At 38.8% G+C, this 18854-nt stretch overlaps 1 protein-coding gene across 1 annotated transcript in view; it reads right to left on the bottom strand.

Moving 5' to 3' along the window:
• gas8 (growth arrest-specific 8) overlaps window positions 1–18854 on the bottom strand; it is a 46139-nt gene that overhangs the window by 11644 nt on the left and 15641 nt on the right. Inside the window, exons 4-7 of the mRNA XM_069901227.1 lie at window positions 10416–10622; window positions 7492–7546; window positions 2649–2854; window positions 1185–1352 (exon numbers count right to left, since the gene is read on the bottom strand). Coding sequence (XP_069757328.1) covers window positions 1185–1352; window positions 2649–2854; window positions 7492–7546; window positions 10416–10622 — 636 coding nt within the window. The remainder of the gene's footprint in view (window positions 1–1184; window positions 1353–2648; window positions 2855–7491; window positions 7547–10415; window positions 10623–18854) is intronic.

Genomic DNA, 18854 nt, shown 5'->3' with positions numbered 1-18854 from the left:
CATATGCCTGACCAAAATCCACATCCACTGCCTTACCTTCATCAATTTCTTTTGTCACCTTCTCTAAAAACTGTTAGGCTTATGAGGCAGAACCTGTCCCTCACAAAGCCATGCTGACTATTCCAGAGAAGACTGTACTTTTCTAAATGTTCATAATCCCTGTCCCTAAGAATCCTCACCAATAGTCTGCAAACCACTGAAATAAGACTATAATAACCAGGATTCTCCCTATTACCTTTCTTAGACAAGGGCTCTACATTTGCCATTCTCCTATCCTCCAGTAGCTCTCCTGTGGCCAGGAAAGATACAAAGTTCATTGCCAATGCCCCAGGAATCTTTCCCCTTGCTTTCTGTAGTAACCTGGATGATATTGCCTTCGCTCCTGGGGACTTGTCTATCTGAATGTTTTTTTTTTAAAAACCCAGCACTTCTTTAAGTTCTCTAGGAGCGTAATTTAAATATTATATCTGAAAACAAAGCAAACACTCACAAGTTTTTACATCATGAAATGAGCATCTGCCTTCCTTTATTTCACCCTACAACCATTCTCAACGGTCTCCTTTCTTCCTCCCAGCACAGCCCTTGCACCACCACTCTTGCCTACACGCATGTCGTTTCAACTCCTTGCTCTAACCGCGTGTGCATTACCAACAGTGGCTGGTTTGCGCATGCGCAATAGCTCCCACGCGTGTCACTCTGAACGAACAACTCGTGGCGCAAGGTCCACGTAGATATGCGACCGTGACATCTCAACCCCAGATGGACTAAAATGGTCAAGAAATAGGAGCTTGCTAATAACCTCAATAATAATCTACAGAAAATAAAAGCTGGTATTGTGATCATTTATACATGTATGCGAAATTGGTCAAAGAATTTCACAAATAACAGCAATTCAGTGAATATGTGGTAAAATAATAAATAGAAACAGGAAAGAGACTGACGATTATGTAGTATCATCACAGTAATGTTTTTATTCATAGATACTGTGATAATGTTTCCCAGATTTAGACCAGTATGAGAAATATTAAATTATAATGCAGTATATTGCATATCAATATATTGAACAAATAAAAATATTGGTTCCTAAATATTATTGGTATTATCTTGAAAAGTATACCCCTGGATTACTAAGGTCGGAAGGTGAAAATCTGAGGTGTAAATTGCCTAGTTATCAAGATACTTACTGTAAGAAAACCTTTATCCTGCCGATAGTTAGCCAAAAGTTTACTAAGGCTTGACACCTCTTCCCGTGCCTTTTCCAGCGGCTCGGTCAGGCGCTTGTTCTGCAGGCGAAGGTCTGCCATTTCATTCTCCATTCGTTCTCCTTTCGATTTCATAACCTCCACTTGTTCCTGAGAAATCACAACAAGATCTGATGATCATGGCTGGGTACTCTTCTCACAAAATCAACAGCAAATTTGTTGCAGTAAATCATGCACAAGAATCATAACTTGCTATTACAAATGAAATAAATTTAATAATATCTAGTATAATGTGTAGGAATAAGAGGAACTTGCAAATAATTCAGAAAACGATATCTATTTCCAATGCCAATATCTGCCCACTCATTGACCGTCTTTGGGTGAAAATTGTAGAACTTTTTGTCCAATGGAATTGTGAGAAATATCGGTACTGCGGGTACAGATGTGGTTCGATGTCACCTTTTCAAGGACAATCAAGCAATAAACATTGACCTTTCCAGAAACAGCCACATTATTTGAGAGAATATTTTTAAAAACATCTTTATGCATGTATATGCAAGCCGACTCACAACAAGTTATAATACAAAATAACATGTAGGTTATGAGAAATGCATCAAGGAAATATGGTCCACAGATGAAAAATAATTTCTTGCTAAAAAATGTTATGATTTTGTTCTTCAATGAGAGATCAGTTTTGGAAAATCATTCAAGCGTACCCAGAGCTATGCTTTGCTTCCATTTTGCTCATGGGTACAATGGAAGGAATATATGGAATACTCTGAACATGAATCCTCAAATTGCTGCTTAACATTCTCCAATCCCATCTTTGGAGAAGCAGCTCACCATTTCTCAAAGTTTGCTATTTCCCCATACAAAATTGACAACTATAAGTAGATTAATGACAAGAAACCAGATCACTAAAAATTGTGTCAAAACTGTCCAAACTTATTTATCATGGTTCTTACAAACTATCACAAAGATGGAAGAGGTTGTTTCCACTGTTAGGTGATACTAGAACTAGTCACAGGCTCAAGATTCAAGGGAGTAAATTTAAGACATAGATACTGCTTCTCCCAGAGAGTAATGAATCTGTGAAAATCTCTATCTATTGAAGCTGTACATGCTACATCATTAAATGTCTTAAAGACTCAGATATGTAAATTGAGTAAGAGGGGAATTAAGGGTTATAAGGAAGGGGCAGAGAAGTGGAACTGAGTACATGGCCAAATCAGCCATGATCTTATTGAATGGCAATGCAGCCTTCACGAGTCAGATGACCTACTCCTAATCCCATTTTTTATGTTCTTGTGACATTGACAAGAGAGTATACAAAACCATCCAAGTGTCAGATCTTATATCACTCAAAGTGTAAAACAGTTATGATTTTACTTCTACGTATATGCAGTCACCTATGGCACATCTGTTTAATTATGTGGAACCCCTAACCTTCAATGAATTAATGAGTGCCAGGTTGTTGAGAGTAATGTCATTGTAGTAATTTTTGATGTCACTGAAAGCTTTTTCATGGTTTTTCATCAATGCGTTAATCTGACTATTCTTTCTCTCTTCAATTTCGTGAATTTCTGTTTTCCTTTTCAATTCCATTTCTTCACGCAGCACATCCATTTTCTTCTGATATTTGGCTTCAATATCTAGTATGACAACATAGTTTAAAAAAAGTTGCTCACAGAAACTGAAGCAAGTTGTGTTATGAACTAATAAACATTTATTAGTACTAACAAAGCAACTGCAATATAAAATTCTCCAGGCAATGGTAAATTCAAAATAAAAGTTTTTATTAAACCATTAATAACATGACATTTTTTACTCATCTCTAAACTTAACTCTAAATTTAACCCCACTATGTGCAAATGTAAATGTGTGTGTTATTAAAGTCCAAAACCATCAAAGTTTAAATTTCATTCTTTTAAAATTTTAAAATCCTTTTAAAATGCAGTCAGAAGTAATTATGAAGCATTTTTAAACATTATATTTTAAGATTTCTTTCAACTCATGATTCTTTTGATGAGCTGCTTTCATAGAGATATTCTTCAAACAGGAGTAATCATCTTTTGGGCACAAATGAGAAGCGGTCGGTCTTACTTATTTAAAAGCCACTAATGTTGTATCTTTTGTAAATAATCCTTTCCATCCAGGTCAAGTTTTCTTCTTCTTCAGTTTTCTTCTCAAGAATCATGGAGTTTCCTTCCATGATGAGGCTGCGCTCTTTACTTTCAAAAGAGTAGTCAGAAAGTGGTTTCCCTTTTGAAATCTACTTACTTTCTGTATTCCCCATTTATTAGGAGCAACACAGAACAGCACCTATTCTGGTTACTAATTCCACCCTGTTTTTCACAAGGTTCCAACTCGTGTGTATCACAGGGTCTTGAATTCTGAACTGATCTGAAAATGTCTGAATTTGATAATATATTTCTCAAAAATCATGTGACATTTACACCATCAATGGGGTTAGTCTCAATTCTTTGAAATCATATGACCATGTACTGGAATCATTAACAGTTTTAGTTTCATTTCTGCAAAACCTTGCCTTTTCCAAAACCATTCAATATCCAATAACAACTTCTGACCTCATCTCTATTCAAGAAGCTTAATTGCTTTTAAGAACCACAACTGGTACCTGAGTTTCAATTAAGAACTCCTCTGTTCACTATGGCTCTGCTTTCCAGGTGCATCGACTCAGATTGTGAACTCTATCTCTCTCTGATTACAATGGTTCTCTGTAACTCTGCTGTGTCTTGTGTGTGACCCTGTACTAGCCCACAAATCCCTCACTAGAAATGCATTTAACTCTATAATTTACTTTAATAAGACATTTTTATATAAAATTTAGTTTAACATTAACCTAAATAGTAACACAGATCTATTACAGTTGTCATATAATCCAAAACCAAAACAAAATCGTTGTTTTTACTTCAGAGGCTAGCTAATTCAAATATAAATGTCAACATTCAAGAGAAGATTGGAGAGGTAACATGAATAGGAGGGGTATGGAGAGCTATGGTCATGGTGGAGATCGAAGGGACTAGGCTGAAAAATAGTCCAGCGCAACACAGTTCCCTCCATAATGTTAGAGACGAAGACATTTATTTCCTTTATTTGCCTCTGCACATTCCAGATTTTATACAAGGTAATTTTAGTTTGATCATGCAGAAATTACAGCACTTTTTATAAATAATTCACCCATTTCAAGGCACCATAATGTTAAGGACATTTGGCTTCATAGGTGTTTGTGAGCATTTAGGTATGTTTAATTACATCATTGGTGTAGGTATAAGAGAGCTAGGCTTGCTTCTAAGCTTTTGATCACCTTTGGAGTCTACAGCTGCCAGTTTTCAAGATATGGACCAGAGGTTTTTTTTTAGACATACAACACGGTAACAAGCCCTTTCAGCCCATGAGCCCTTGCCGCCCTATTACGCCCAATTACACTTCTGGTTCATTTTTGAACATAGGAGGAAACCAGAGCCCCCAGAGGAAACCCACACAGACGTGGGGTCCTTACAGACAACATGGGATTCGAACCCCAGTCCCAATCACTGGCACTGTAACAGTGCTGCGCTAATCACTGTGCTAACCCTGCCGCACCAAATTTCATTGTGCCAATGAAAGTCAAAGGAGCTATTAAAAGGCTGAAAAACAAGATTAAAGCAGCAAAAAAGCATTGCCCAAACCTTAGGATGACTAAATTCAACTGCTTGGTGCATTATTAAGTAGTAAAGCCACACTGGTGAGCTCAGTAATTGTAATGGGACCAGTAGACCAAGGAAGACCTCCACTGCAGATGACCGAAGAATTCTCATCATAATGAAGACAAATCCCCGTATGCATATCTGACAGATCAGAAACTCTTCAGGAGGCAGGTGTGGATACGGCAACGACTACTGTCTGCAGGAGACTTCATGAACAGAAATACAGAGGCTACACTGCAAGATGCAAACCACTAGTTGGGCCAGAAACAGGATGCCCAGATCACAGTTTGCCAAGAAGTATTTAAAAGAGCCTGCAGAATTCTGGAAAAGATCTTGTGGACAGATGAGACCAAGATTAACCTGTATCAGAGTGATGGCAAGAGCAAAGTGTGAAAATGTAAAGGAACTGCCCAGATTCAAAGTGTACCACCTCATCTGTGAAACATGGTGGTGGGGTGTTCAGGCCTGGGCATATATGGCTGCTACGGGTGTTGGCGCACTTATCTTCATTGATGATGTAACTGCTGATGGCAGTAGCAAAATGAATTCTGAGGTGTATCTGGTCAAGTTCAAGCAAATGCCTCTAAACTCATTTGACAGTGGTTCATCCTACAGCAAGACAATGATTCCAAACATACTGCTTAAAGGAGCTTTTCAAAGCTGAAATCCGGAAAATTCTTGAATGGCCAAATCAGTCACCTGATCTAAATCCAATTGAGCATGTCTTCCATATGCTGAAGAGAAAACTTAAGGAGACTAGCCCCTAAAACAAGCAGGAGCTGAAGATGGCTGCAGTAAAGGCCTGGCAGAGCATCACCAGAGAAGATACTTGGCATCTAGTGATATCTATGTATCACAACTACCTCTCTAGGTAGGTCAACCCCAGGGCGATTTGACCCGTGTGCCAGTTCATGATCATTCACACTGGCATATTAACCAGTAGATTGGCCGTTAATTACTAGGATAAAGTGCCAGTGTGAAAGGGGCTGCAGACTCGGGGGAAGTAGAGGACGAGCAGGACACTAGAAGATGGGAAGATCACACACCGTCTGAGAGGGAGAAGCAGAGGAGATGATCCTCCAGGGATGGTGACTCTGGCAGCAGTAAGGGGCTCTGCGACTGCAGTGGGCTGCTAGTGACTTGAGATAAGGAACCTGTGGAAGCTGAGGGCTGCTGGAGACTGCTGTCAGGAGACTCGCACCACGGACTGCTGGAGACAGGCTCAAACTTGCTGGAGGGGTGGCAGGTATCAGAAAGGGATGCAAAGAGGAGTTGAGGACACTGAATTGTTCCTGACCATGTCAGAGGTTCAGATCTGAAGCTGGGATTGCCAATGGTTTGGACTGAACTCTGTGTGGATCCAGGGGCTGCGGAAGCACTGGGGCGAATCTATAGACGCTCGGTGACACTGAGGGGACTCTCTTCTGCTTCTCTCTCTGACTGTAAGAGACTCTTAGACAATTCCTGCCAGTGGCTAATCTATCTGCCTTGCTGCAGGCAAAAAGAAATTTCATGTAATATGACATTATTTTATTATTGTCAATAAATTGAATCTTGATCTTGACTTCAAGCAGTCAAGAAAATACTAAACATGATTAATGTACATACAATTGCTGTGTCCCAAATATTATGGTGCCCTGAAATGAGAGAACTATGAATAAAAATTACTTTAATTTCTACATGGTTAAACCAAAATGTATATAAATACCCTTGAATAAAATCTGGAATATGCACTTTAATCATGTGAGTTGTTTGATTACAAATTTAAAACTGTGGATTACAGGGGCAAATAAGGAAAAAACTGTCTTTGTCCCAAACATTATAGAGAGCACTGTAGATGGGGCAAAGAGCTGGTTTAAGTGCAATATTACTCTATGGTTTTATTAAAAGCCTAACCTTTTATCCGGGATCGTTGGGACTGGACACCTGCTGTTCTTCGGAACCTTCCAGATTTTTGAATCATTTTGATTTCCCTCCCTTTACGAGTCACGCATCCGTCTCCATTCCCCACCCGAGTCGTGTTCCCATCTCTCTCCCCCTTCCCGTTCAAGCCGCGCTGCCGTCTTTCGCTCCCTCTGCCCATCTGTGTCACACTACCGTCTCTCTCTCCCCCTTGCCCGCCTGAGTCGCGCTGCCGCCTCTCTCTCCCCGTCCCCCGTAGTAACAGCACCAAGAGAATGGCCCACTTCTCGGTTCCCCTGCGCTGATACCAGTACAGCGGTTTCAACTGCATGAAGGATTATGGGTAATGACGAAAGCCATTGAGCTGCCGCCAGGCCAACTGAAAGTGCCACGATAGGTGATTCGGAGGCACTTTTAAAGTAGCAGAATGTGACAGGATACTCGGGAGTTGAGCTAGGGTCGCGTCGGGTCATGTCTGGTGCTAAACTCCACCTTTGGTGAGCAGATGTCATCTATCAAAAAAAGTCCCAGTTTTTGGAAGTTGTCTGTTTTCAGAATTCTGGATAAAAGGTTAGGCTCCTGTAACAACTTAGATCTCTGTTGTATTTTACAAGGTCTCAACTGTTGAATGTGATATTTTAATTCCAAGATCCACCGATAATATTAACCAGACTTACCCTCCATTTGTTTCTCAAAATCATTCCACAATCTTGTAATTTCTTCATCATTTTTCTGTTGGTGAACAGGAAACAAATTTCATCATAAACTTAGAGCAATAGTGAAAGATCAACAATTACTGATAGACTTTGACCATTTCTGTATTTATTTCAGAATTTTTAGTTTTTTCATTTTATCGATACATTAAAAGCTGTAAACATCTTGGGCAAATACACAGGTCTAGGATGAGCTGGAGGTCACTCTGCTGAAGAACAGAAAATTACAACCAGTGGCTGAGCACATACGTGATGAGGAGAAAGGGAAAATGTCCTTTCAACCAGTGCCACAGCTTTATATCAGGAATTGCTGAGATACTAACAGTGATCTATTATATATAACCAGAAACAGGCCCTTTGGCCAACAATATCTATGCCAATTATAATGCCAATCTAAACTAATTCCACCTGCCAGCATCAGGTCCAATTCCCTGCACTATCTATCTTTTCAGGTGTCTGTCGAAATACCTCTTAAATATTAATATCATATCACCTTCCCCTGACAGTACATTCCAGACACCTACATCTCTCTATGTAAACATTTCCTTTAAACTTTCCCCCTCTCGCCTTAAAGCAATGTCTTCTAGCATTTGAAATGTCTAACCTGGGGAAGAAAATGACCATCTATCCTATCGATGCCACTTATCACCTCTCAGCTTTCACAAAAAAAACAATCCAAGTTTGTTTAACCTTTCTGAAGAGCTAATATTTTCTAATTCAGCTGAACTTCATCCTCTCCAAAGCCTCCACATCCTTTTGTTAATGTGGTGGATTAAAACTGCTCTACTATGAAAGATTTGGCAAATGTGCCTAATCAACATTTTATACAGCTACAACATGACTTTCCAATTTTTATGCTCAGTGCCCCGATATAGACAAGCATCCCATATGCATTCCTTACAACTCTATCCACGTGTGCTATTTTTAAAAAATTATTAAAATTTGTTTGAATAGTTATTAAATGTCTCATTTAATGCCTGAACCTGTTTATTGCTAGGGACTCCACCATGTGGGATGCCCCTTCAGTTCACAGGTCCAGCAGGATCAGCCCACTGCATCCAGAGAGGGTATATCTGACAGACAGGCACTGTGGGTGGAGTGCAGGCCATAAATCAAGACCAGCATGATGCTGCCCATTGTTTCTTAACTTGGCTTGCCTGCATTAAATAATTAATTGTGGTTCTGTGTACCAAACTCTTAAAATCAATCACAGGACATTATCAGCCTTGTAGTTTATTGAAGGAAGATTAAGAATAAGAGGAGAGGCTTTTAATTTCCACACAAGAAAACAGCTTTTTGAAGCAAAGTCGTTTGAACAATTTTTCCATCACGTTCCTTAATTGTAATGTTAGGCTAATTGCCCTGAAAATGACTGACTAAAACTCATCAAGTCCTTGTTAAAATTTGAAAATCTGTTTGGTTTAACGCCAAGTCGTTGGTAATTATTCTAGCTAATCATAAAAGTTATATAGGACAGACAACCCTTCAGCCCACTGAGTCAATGCTAACCCTCAAGAACCTATCTTTATTAATCCTATTTATCAATTCTTGTTCTGTAGCCGATAATATTTCAATGACTCGTGCTTGTTTGGATACTTTTAAAATCTTGAGAGAGTACCTCTGCCCACTATCCACTCAAGCAGAGTGCTTTCAGATTCCAATCAGCCTCTGGTTGAAAAAATATTCCTCAAATTTCTTCTAAATCTTTACTCCTTGCCCTAAAACTCTGCACAGACTGTTGTACAATCATATTGCCTTCATCAATACATTTTATTACCTCAAATAAATTGATCAGTCAGGATCTTGCCCTAATGAAATCATGCAGACTATTTTAATTAATGCCCGTCTTTCCAGTCTATTTCGTCCTGTCCCTCGAATTGTTCCAGGAACCTCTCCACCAGTGAAGTCAGGACTGTAATAATGCATTTAATGCAAGTGTGGGAATTCTATTAATGAACCCAAGATTTTTATCTACACTTATATTGCCTAAATTCTCATTTTCTTTAGTTACTCTTTAAATTTGGAATGCCCATACTTCAATTTCTATGAACAACAAAGGGATTTAGCTGAATCTAATTTCAAAAAAACTTTAAAATGTAGTCGTCTTCAACTTTGACATCATAGAGAATATTTTATCTTCAAAATGATGTAGGCAAACTAAAAACAGTGACCCCCAATGGTATTCATTCTGGAGTAAAACACCAAGGTCTGCAAACACCATAGCTGAAGCAAAAACACAAAGGTAAGACAAAATGTGGGCAGGCACCTTGACGAAGAGCTCAAGCCTGAAATGTTGGTTATGTATCTTTTCCTTCATTATATGAAGTACACTGTTTGACCTGCTGAGTTTCTCCAGCTTTGTATTCATTCTGGAATACCATTTCCAAAGATCTTTCATCAATATTTCCCAATCATCATTTCAATGTAATAGTTCATCATCTATCCATTGTTTTGTATTGTGGTGGCGCACATCGAGACACAAGCAAACCGGCCCTGCACTGTTACGGCCACAGAAGCGGAGCAGCCATGTCAAGATGGCGCTGCTGAGTGCATCTTCTCCCGTGCTCAAGCAGGCTGCGCAAGTGCACTCGGCTGCGTCGTGACATCACCTCCCATGCATGGGTAAGACTTACAGGCCGCTTTATAAGGCGCAGCCTGGGCCTTTCAAAATAAAACCCTTGGAAGTGCAAGCGACTTACACTGTGTCTCCTTAATTGACTTACCTTAGTAGCTACCGCTACAGTATTTTATTTGTTAGGATGTTAAATGCTCCTAAATGCCTTTTTGAAATCTACATCAATAATCTTGACGATGACATTTATAAATTTGCAGTTAAATGTGCATAAATACATTGAGATGACATGACATTTGACTCTACACAAACATACCAGTTTCAAGGTTTTCACCATGTTTTCATTAGCGAGCTCCTGCTCTTTCAGTTCTAATTTTAGGTTTCTCGTATCTTTTCCTAATTCACGTTCCTGGTCACGATGTTCCTTTTGCTCCAGTTTCATGGCTACTGTATTTTCAGCCTTCAACTCAGCAAGATTATTCTGGTGTTCATACAACAGATGTTTTACTTTCTGCTTGTAGACCTATTGAAAGAAAATAAACCATTGTAAGGGAATCAAAATAGTTTTGCTGTGTGGCCATGGAGCATATGTTGAGAAAAACTGTCCTAGTGCATGTAAAAAATACAGAAACAATGCTACCTAATCTTAGGTTTGGAGAGTGTGAAATGGGAATACAAAATATAAAATATAGAACATAGAAATATCTTCAAATAAGCTATTTACTTTCAATAAATTGAGTTCTTTATAATTTGAAAATCCCCTTCTAACTATTTGAATCATTATGAAAGTGTTCCTCAAAACAAATGCAAGAGTTCTTTGCCTTCCCCATCCAACTAGTGTTGGTTGACTTGTTATCAAAGAATATACATTTATTACTTGGTAAAGTCTAATTTGGGAAAACTGCAAGATATTTGAAACACTAAATATTGGCAAATCAAACTATTATGATGGACTCTATAATGACTTAAACATTTTTTGTTGAGTGTGAATGTAATCTTTTAAATCCGTGGTTTTCAAACTTTTTCTTTCCACTCACATACTATTAACAGAGCAGCTATGGCATAGGGATTACTTAAGGTGGTACGTGAGTAGGGGAAAAAAAAGGTTGAGAACCACTGCTCTAGACCCAATTTCACTTGAGAAAAATTGTCAATGGCCCATTTCCTTTGGAGTTATGAAACCACACACAAGTCAATTAGGTACAATTAAAATAGTGGTTTTTTGTTGGGTATAAGTCCACTTTCTGCTGGTCATCATGACATCCACGTCATGATGTCACCCTTCCATATATACAAAATCCTGTGTGTCAGTAGCCATGTTAGTCTAATAGATAAGAAAGCACCACGTCACCAAGTCTTAATTGCGTGAGTGCATTCTCAACATTGGTGACGAGGAACAAAACCAAGATTGCACATACTCCAGGCACCAACTGGGAGAAGAAAGGTAGAAAACGACTACCTAATAACCCCAACAAATATCCTCCAAAAGATCAAGGCGAAAGTGCGCCAAGATGGTAGAAGGAAAGTTCAGGGAATTCAACGAGGTAGAAGAAAGTTGGGATAACAACGCAGAATGGTTTAACTACTACTGCATAGCCCACAATATTGTGGAAGGTCCAAGAAACTGCAAACGTGCCCTCTTCCTCAGTATAATGGGCGGCAAAACATTCAACCTCCTAAGACCTTGCCGATCCGGGAGGATCCAGGGTCGAAGACATTCAACGAATTAAGCTCAGCTCCAAAGAACCATTTAAGCCCCAAATCACCAATTATGGTAGAAAAGCAATGATTGTATGAAAGGAGACAAGGACCAGAAGAAACAGTCAGTGAATACCTGGCATCGTTGCACAAACAGGCATTTCGAGCAGTTTCTATCAGACAGATTAGTGATGGGGCTGGCAAATCGCCAAGCAAGGCAAAAATGATTAGCAATGGATGAAGACATTGCATTACATATTGCATACAGAGTTGCCTGCAGCTCTGAAATGGCAGATAAAAACTTGGATGTGGGTCTTCCCGCCAACAATATTTCCGTTGTGTAAAATACCACCACCGACCAGAAAACTGTTTCTTCAAAAATTCTAAATGCAATCATTGCAAAACAGAAGGGCACATCAAAGCTCTAAAGCTCTAAAGCGCAGGTGGCCTGCAAATAAACAGGCAGCTAAAGTCAAAACAATTTCAAAGAGATGATACCAGCCCAACGACTGACCTTGAGTGGTAGAGCACTCAAGCTCCTGAGATATTACACATCCGAGGAATAAACGTAAGAAACACAGCAATCTTTATACAGCTAAAAATAAACGGATACCCCCTGAAGATGGAATTAGACACAGGGGCAGAGGTGTCCCTAATGCTGGTACATGTAAAGGAACACTTGCTACCACGCCTTGCGGTTAAAAACAACTGAAATAACTCTAAGATCTGTTACAGGAGGCAGAAAATGTACGGTCGAAGTACAATACAACAACAGCAACCAAAAACACTCTCACTCTACATTGTAGATACCCAGGGTCCAGCACTTTGTGGAAGAAATTGGCTACAACACATTCCCCTAGACTGGCTGGAAATCAGTTCAATACTAAATGTAAACCACACAGACAGAACTCAACCAAATCCTCAACAACCACGCAGTGGTTTTCCAACAAGAATTGGAGAAAATCAAAAGTGTTCAAGTCAAACTGCAAGTAAAAAGTAATGCAGAACCAAAATTCTTCAAAGCCAGAACAGTCCCATTTGCTATGAAAGGGAAAATTGAGGCTGAATTAAACTGAATAAAACATGAAGGCATATTAGAACCATACAAAAAGCAAATGATGATTCGCATCAAGTCACCATCAATCCGTCTCTCAAAATACCCGAACACCCCATGCCCAAGGCAGAAGAATTGTCCCAAGCACTAAACGGAGGGAAAAATTCACAAAACTTGATTTGTCACAAGCCTATCAACAGATAGAATTGGAGAAAAAAAAATCAATGGAATATGTGACAATCAATACCCGTCTGGGACTATTCACCTAGACACGGGCCTTACAGAAGTTCAGCAGCACCTGCGGTTTTTCAAGCAACAATCGACAAATTACTACGTGGACTCTCAGTTGGGTGTTACCTAGATGATATCATCATCACGGGCCGAAACGACAACGAACACTTACAAAACCTTGAAAAGGTTTTAACCAGACTACAAAAGGCTAATATACGATTACGAAAGGACAAATGTGTCTTCCTGCGCCCCTCAGTAACATATCTTGGGTTTACAATCGTCAACTCAGGGGTGTGAATGAATCCAGTAGGGACAGAAGCCGTTCGTAAGGCCCATTACCCAACCAACAAATCAGAATTACAGTGCTTCGAGGACTTGTTTATCACTACCGAAAACATACCCCTAATATGTCTACACTATGCAGCCCACTGAACCAATATTGGAACACAGAAACTAAAAACACAATCGATCAACTAAAGGAAATGCTAATGTCAACAGATAAGATGCTGATCCACTACAACCCTAGTAAAGAAGTTACACTAGCCGTGGATGCTTCACCAGTGGGACTAAGAGTGGTACTATCCCAAATCACAGAAAAAGATGAGCAACCAGTAGCATACGCTTCACGAACATTAACTAACAGCGAACGCAATTATGTCCAACTAGAAAAAGGATTGGCAATCATTTTTGGTGTAAAAAAATTCCACCAATATCTTTATGGAAGAAAATCACTCTGATCACAGACAACAAGCTTCATAGTTTAACCCTATAACCCTGGGGTCACACAAAGGTATACTAGTATTAGCTGTGGCGGATAATTATGATATAAAACATGAGGGCGTGCCACGTGGAGTTAGACTGATAATCCCTGCTCTTCTTGAAAAGGTTGAGAAAAAGTGATAAAAATGACTATAAAAGCTACAGAAAATATAAGGAAGAACTGTCTGAAGATATACAGAAAACATTAACAATGCCACCAAAGAAAGATAAAGGCCTTACTGCAATACAAGAAACCGAGCAAGAAAAGGAAGAGAGGCCTACCTTGAGAAAGCTCCTGGAGCTGTTCGCAAGGTAATATCCAAAGGAGAGAGGCCAGAAGCCGGGGAGACTTTGGACATTGCTGCACAGGGTCTCCCCCGACAATGGCTGCCAACATCGAGTGAAGAAGTAACTCTGCATGAGGAGTCGGGCATGCGCAGAGCACAAAAAAAAACGAAAGAAATTTTGAAAAAGATTCCAGGCACTCACAGCTCCAGTCATCAAGAAGGCCTGGAAAAGCAAAGGACAAGAATGACCGACAATCAAGAAAAAAGCAGAAAAAGGTGCAGAAGCTTCTTTATCTTCTAGTGAATTAAAGCAAATATTAGACCTTTTTCGACAATCCATTTGTATTAACTGATGATAAGATGGAAAGATTAATGGAACAAGTCAACATTAGATTTGAAATAGAAAATGAGTTTGAGATTCAAAATATTAAAAATCAAATGAAGAAAGTACAAGGAGAGGCAGCTGCTAAGCATGATCAGTTAATGCAAAAAATTTTGGAAAATTTTAGTAGACAGAATAATATCAAAATTGTTGGACTTAAAGAAGATGAAAACATTTTTTCAACAATGGATACCGAAATCTAGGAGGAGTCACGTGATGGAGTAGTGGCCGGACAGTGAACTCCAGCCCTCTCCAGAAAAGTCGGGAAAAACAAAGGAAAACACAAAGGCACAGAAATAAAAGTTACAGAAAAGTGAGTATAAAGGTGGAAAGAAGATGGCGACAAAAAAAGAAAAATCGAAAGCAACGGTAAGAAGAGAGGAAGAGAAGACAACGGAGGAAAAAGGTGAAGGCCTTACCTGTTCGAAGAGGCCCGCTGCGGAGAGAGAAACCCGCTCCCTCAGGTCGGTAAATAATGGACTACAAAAATGGCTCGCTGAGCCGAGTAAAAGTGCGCAACCGCGCATGAAAAAAAAAACACACCGACGGGAGGGGGGACCAGCTGGGGAGTCGATCTCCACAGCCGGCAACGACAGCTGCAGAACACCTGCAGCAAGAAGAGACCACAGAAGACAATAGAAACAAGAAAGAAGAGAAGGAAAGGGCAACAAAGAAACAGATGGCCAACCCAGAGGAAGAAGAAGAGGAAGAGGAAGAGTACAGTGAAATAGAAGAAGAAAAGAAAGGCAAGATAAAGGAGGTACTTTCTCTTATTACAGGATACATGGAGTCATTTAAAGAATGGCAAACACAGGAATTTAATGATTTAAGAAAAAGAATAAACAACACAGAAGAGAAAATGAATAAAATAGATATGACCTTAACAGAAATGGGAAAGAAAATGGACAAGATGGAAGAGCGGGCAGTAGCAGCAAAAATGGAGGTAGAAGACTTAAAAAAGAAATTGGAGGAATCTAATAAAAAAACTAAAGAGACACAAGAACTACTAGCTCAAAAAATAGATACAATTGAAAATTATAACAGAAGAAATAACATAAAGATAGTGGGCCTTAAGGAAGATGAAGAAGGCAAGAATATGAGGGAGTTTATAAAAGAGTGGATCCCTAAGACCCTAGGATGTCCAGAACTACAGCAAGAAATGGAAATAGAAAGGACACATAGAGCATTGGCCTCTAAACCACAACCACAACAAAAACCAAGATCTATTGTAGTAAAATTCCTAAGATATACTACAAGAGAAAAGGTACTGGAGAAGACAATGGAAAAAGTAAGAGAGGGCAACAAACCACTGGAGTATAAAGGGCAAAAAATCTTCATTTATCCAGATATAAGTTTTGAACTCCTAAAGAAGAGAAAAGAGTTCAATACAGCAAAGGCGATTTTATGGAAGAAAGGGTATAAATTTATACTAAAGCATCCAGCGGTATTGAAAATATTTATTCCAGGACAACAAAACAGACTATTCTCGGATCCAGAAGAAGCACGAAAATTTGCAGAACAATTACAAAAATAGACTGAGGGATGAAGACGGGTAATGAGAGTAAAAATGATCACGATTGATATGTATGTGGGTAAAGACAAAAATAGACTGAGGGATGAAGACGGGTAATGAGAGTAAAAATGATCACGATTGATATGTATGCGGGTAAAGAGGTATAAGAGTGAATAGAGACAATGTGCATATGTGAATGTATCTGTAATTAGAGGAAAATATAGATAGTATAGACAAGAATTAATAAGGGAAGGTAATGGAATAGAGAGAATAAGGAGGGAATTAAAAGAGTGACCTTCGTGACATATGAAAAGTGAAATCTTTTCTGGGGGGGGCTGGGTGGGGGGAAATAGCGGTCACTGCAAAATCAGTTGACGCTTGCGAGTGGATTCGCAAATCCAAATGGAGAGGGGAGATGTGGTTGTCCGACAAGGGATAAAGGACAACTCAGGAGGGGAAGGGGAGATTGGGGATAAAGAAGATAGAAATAGGAGAATAAGGAAAATGTTGGATGTTGTAGGAATGTTGTCTTATAAAGAGTTGAAAATAAGAAAACTGAAATGGACTCAGTAGAATTTCTGGTGTATTTTTGTTGAATGACAACATTGTCTGACTGGCTTAATGCAACCTAGATTGTATACCTAAAATGGATGAGGGGGGGGGGGGGTGGGGGGGTGGCTTGGGAGGAGGGAGGGGGGGGAGAAAAAGTCACTGTATATGTGTGAAAAAGAAATAGTGTATATCATGGCTAATGTGATTTATGGTGTGAAATATAAAAAAATTAAAAAAAAAACAATGGATACCGAAATCTTTGGGTCAGGCTGAATTTCAAAGAGACTTGGAGATTGAGCGAGCCCATAGAGCATTGAGACCTAAACCTCAGTCTGACCAAAGTCCAATACTTGTTAGATTCTTTCAATACGAAGTAAGAGTGAAGATATTGGAGCTGGCAGCAAAACAAGCTAAAGAAAGACAATCACCTTTGATTTAAAATGGAAATAAGAATTTTTTTAAAATCTAGATACAAGTTTTGATTTGTTTAAAAAGAGAAAAGAGTTTAACCTGGTTAAAGATGTATGATGGAAAAAAGGCTATGCCTTTGTTTTGAGATATCCAGCTCTGTTTTGAAAGTATTTGTCCTGGAAGGGAGAATAGATTTTTTACTGAGCCTAACGAAGCAAAGACATATGCCAATTCATTGCCTGCTAAAGATCAGCAGATGGTTGTTGATACCTGAATTAATTACATAAGTGAGAGATTTTGCTGTGTTGTGAGTGAGGAAACAGCTTTGGTAGGTCTCAAAGGCAAGGACTCTGAACACAGTTTTGATTTTATTTACAGAAGGCAACTGATGCAGAACACACGCACAATGATACAATGACACAATCACACAACGATCAGGGAAAAATCACTACGATGCCCCACCACTCCTCGACTCAGTGCAGGCACGGCTCCAATAACACTCCCAACCCTTTTAACAGAGCACATCTTACCAACAGTTTCTCCAGCACCCTTCCACATTTCTAGGCCAGGCCTGGAATGAAGCAGGGTGGTCCCAAGCTGGCAAAAGAGAGAGAACAAAGAGCACATGGCACCTTTATAGTGCTGGAGGGACAAGCCCACATCATTTACTGGGGGCCAATAGCTCAGGGCAGGAGGGTTAATCTAATTACAACAGCCAATGGCCCAAGGCCAAGTAAAGGCAGGCTGGAGAGTGGAGTCCAGGTAATTTACATGTGACCAACAGCAAGGTGTGCACTAATGAGTGCACAAGAAACTCATTTAACAGAAATAGAATATATGAAACTAGAGAGAGATTGTATAGGAAGGGTATTCTTTTCTTCATTTAATTCTAAAGCTAGAGGAGTGGCGATATTAATAAATATAGGCTTACCAATTGAAATATTAGATGTAACGATTGATAAAGTGGGGAGGTATGTGATGATAAATTGTAAAATATTTTCTGAATACTTGATAAATATACACCAAATGTAGACGATGGAAAATTTATACAAGATGTTTTTATGCAGTTAGCTAATGCAAAGGGGAAAATAATTATGGTAGGAGACATTAATTTTACCTTTGATCTGAAGTTGGAAAGATCAAGTGGAATTATAGTTAAAAATAAGGTAATAAAAGATGAGAAAAATTATATGAACAAAATGAAACTTGTTGCATCCTGGTACTAGAGATTACTCATTTTACTCTTATAGACACAAGACATACTCCTGTATAGATATGTTTTTAATCTCCTCTCAACTGCAGGCAAAAGTTCATAATATTGAATATCAAGTGAGGATATTGTCTGATCATTCACCTTTAGTTATGTCAATTTTACTGGAGGAGAAGCAAAATATAGGTTATTGATGGAGGTTTAATGCAGCATTGCTAAAAAGGAAAGATTTTTGTGAATTTATAAGGCAACAGATAAAACATTTTATGGACCTGAATGAACATTCTGTAACTAATAAGTTTGTGGTTTGGGATTCTTTGAAGGCTTATTTAAGAAGACAAATAATAAGTTATATGGCTAAGATTAAAAAAGAATATATGTTTGAAGTTAATTATTTGGAAAATGAAATAATAAAGATGTATAAAGAATTGCAAAATCAAGTAAATGATGAGAAAAGGAAAATATTGGATTTTTAAAATTGAAACTTAATACAATACAAACATATAGAATAGAGAGGGATATAAGACAAAGTTAGGAGATAGAGCACAAAGTTTTAGCATGGCAATTGAAAAATTTTCGAGAACAATAGTAGCTCTAAAAGAAGATTCGGGTCATCTTACTTACAAAACACAAGGTATTAATGATGTTTTCATGAAAT

The sequence above is a fragment of the Narcine bancroftii genome, chromosome 10 (assembly GCF_036971445.1).
Source record: "Narcine bancroftii isolate sNarBan1 chromosome 10, sNarBan1.hap1, whole genome shotgun sequence".
Taxonomy (NCBI): domain Eukaryota; kingdom Metazoa; phylum Chordata; class Chondrichthyes; order Torpediniformes; family Narcinidae; genus Narcine; species Narcine bancroftii.
Note: the sequence above shows the minus strand (reverse complement) of the source record. Positions and strands in the feature narration are given on the sequence as shown.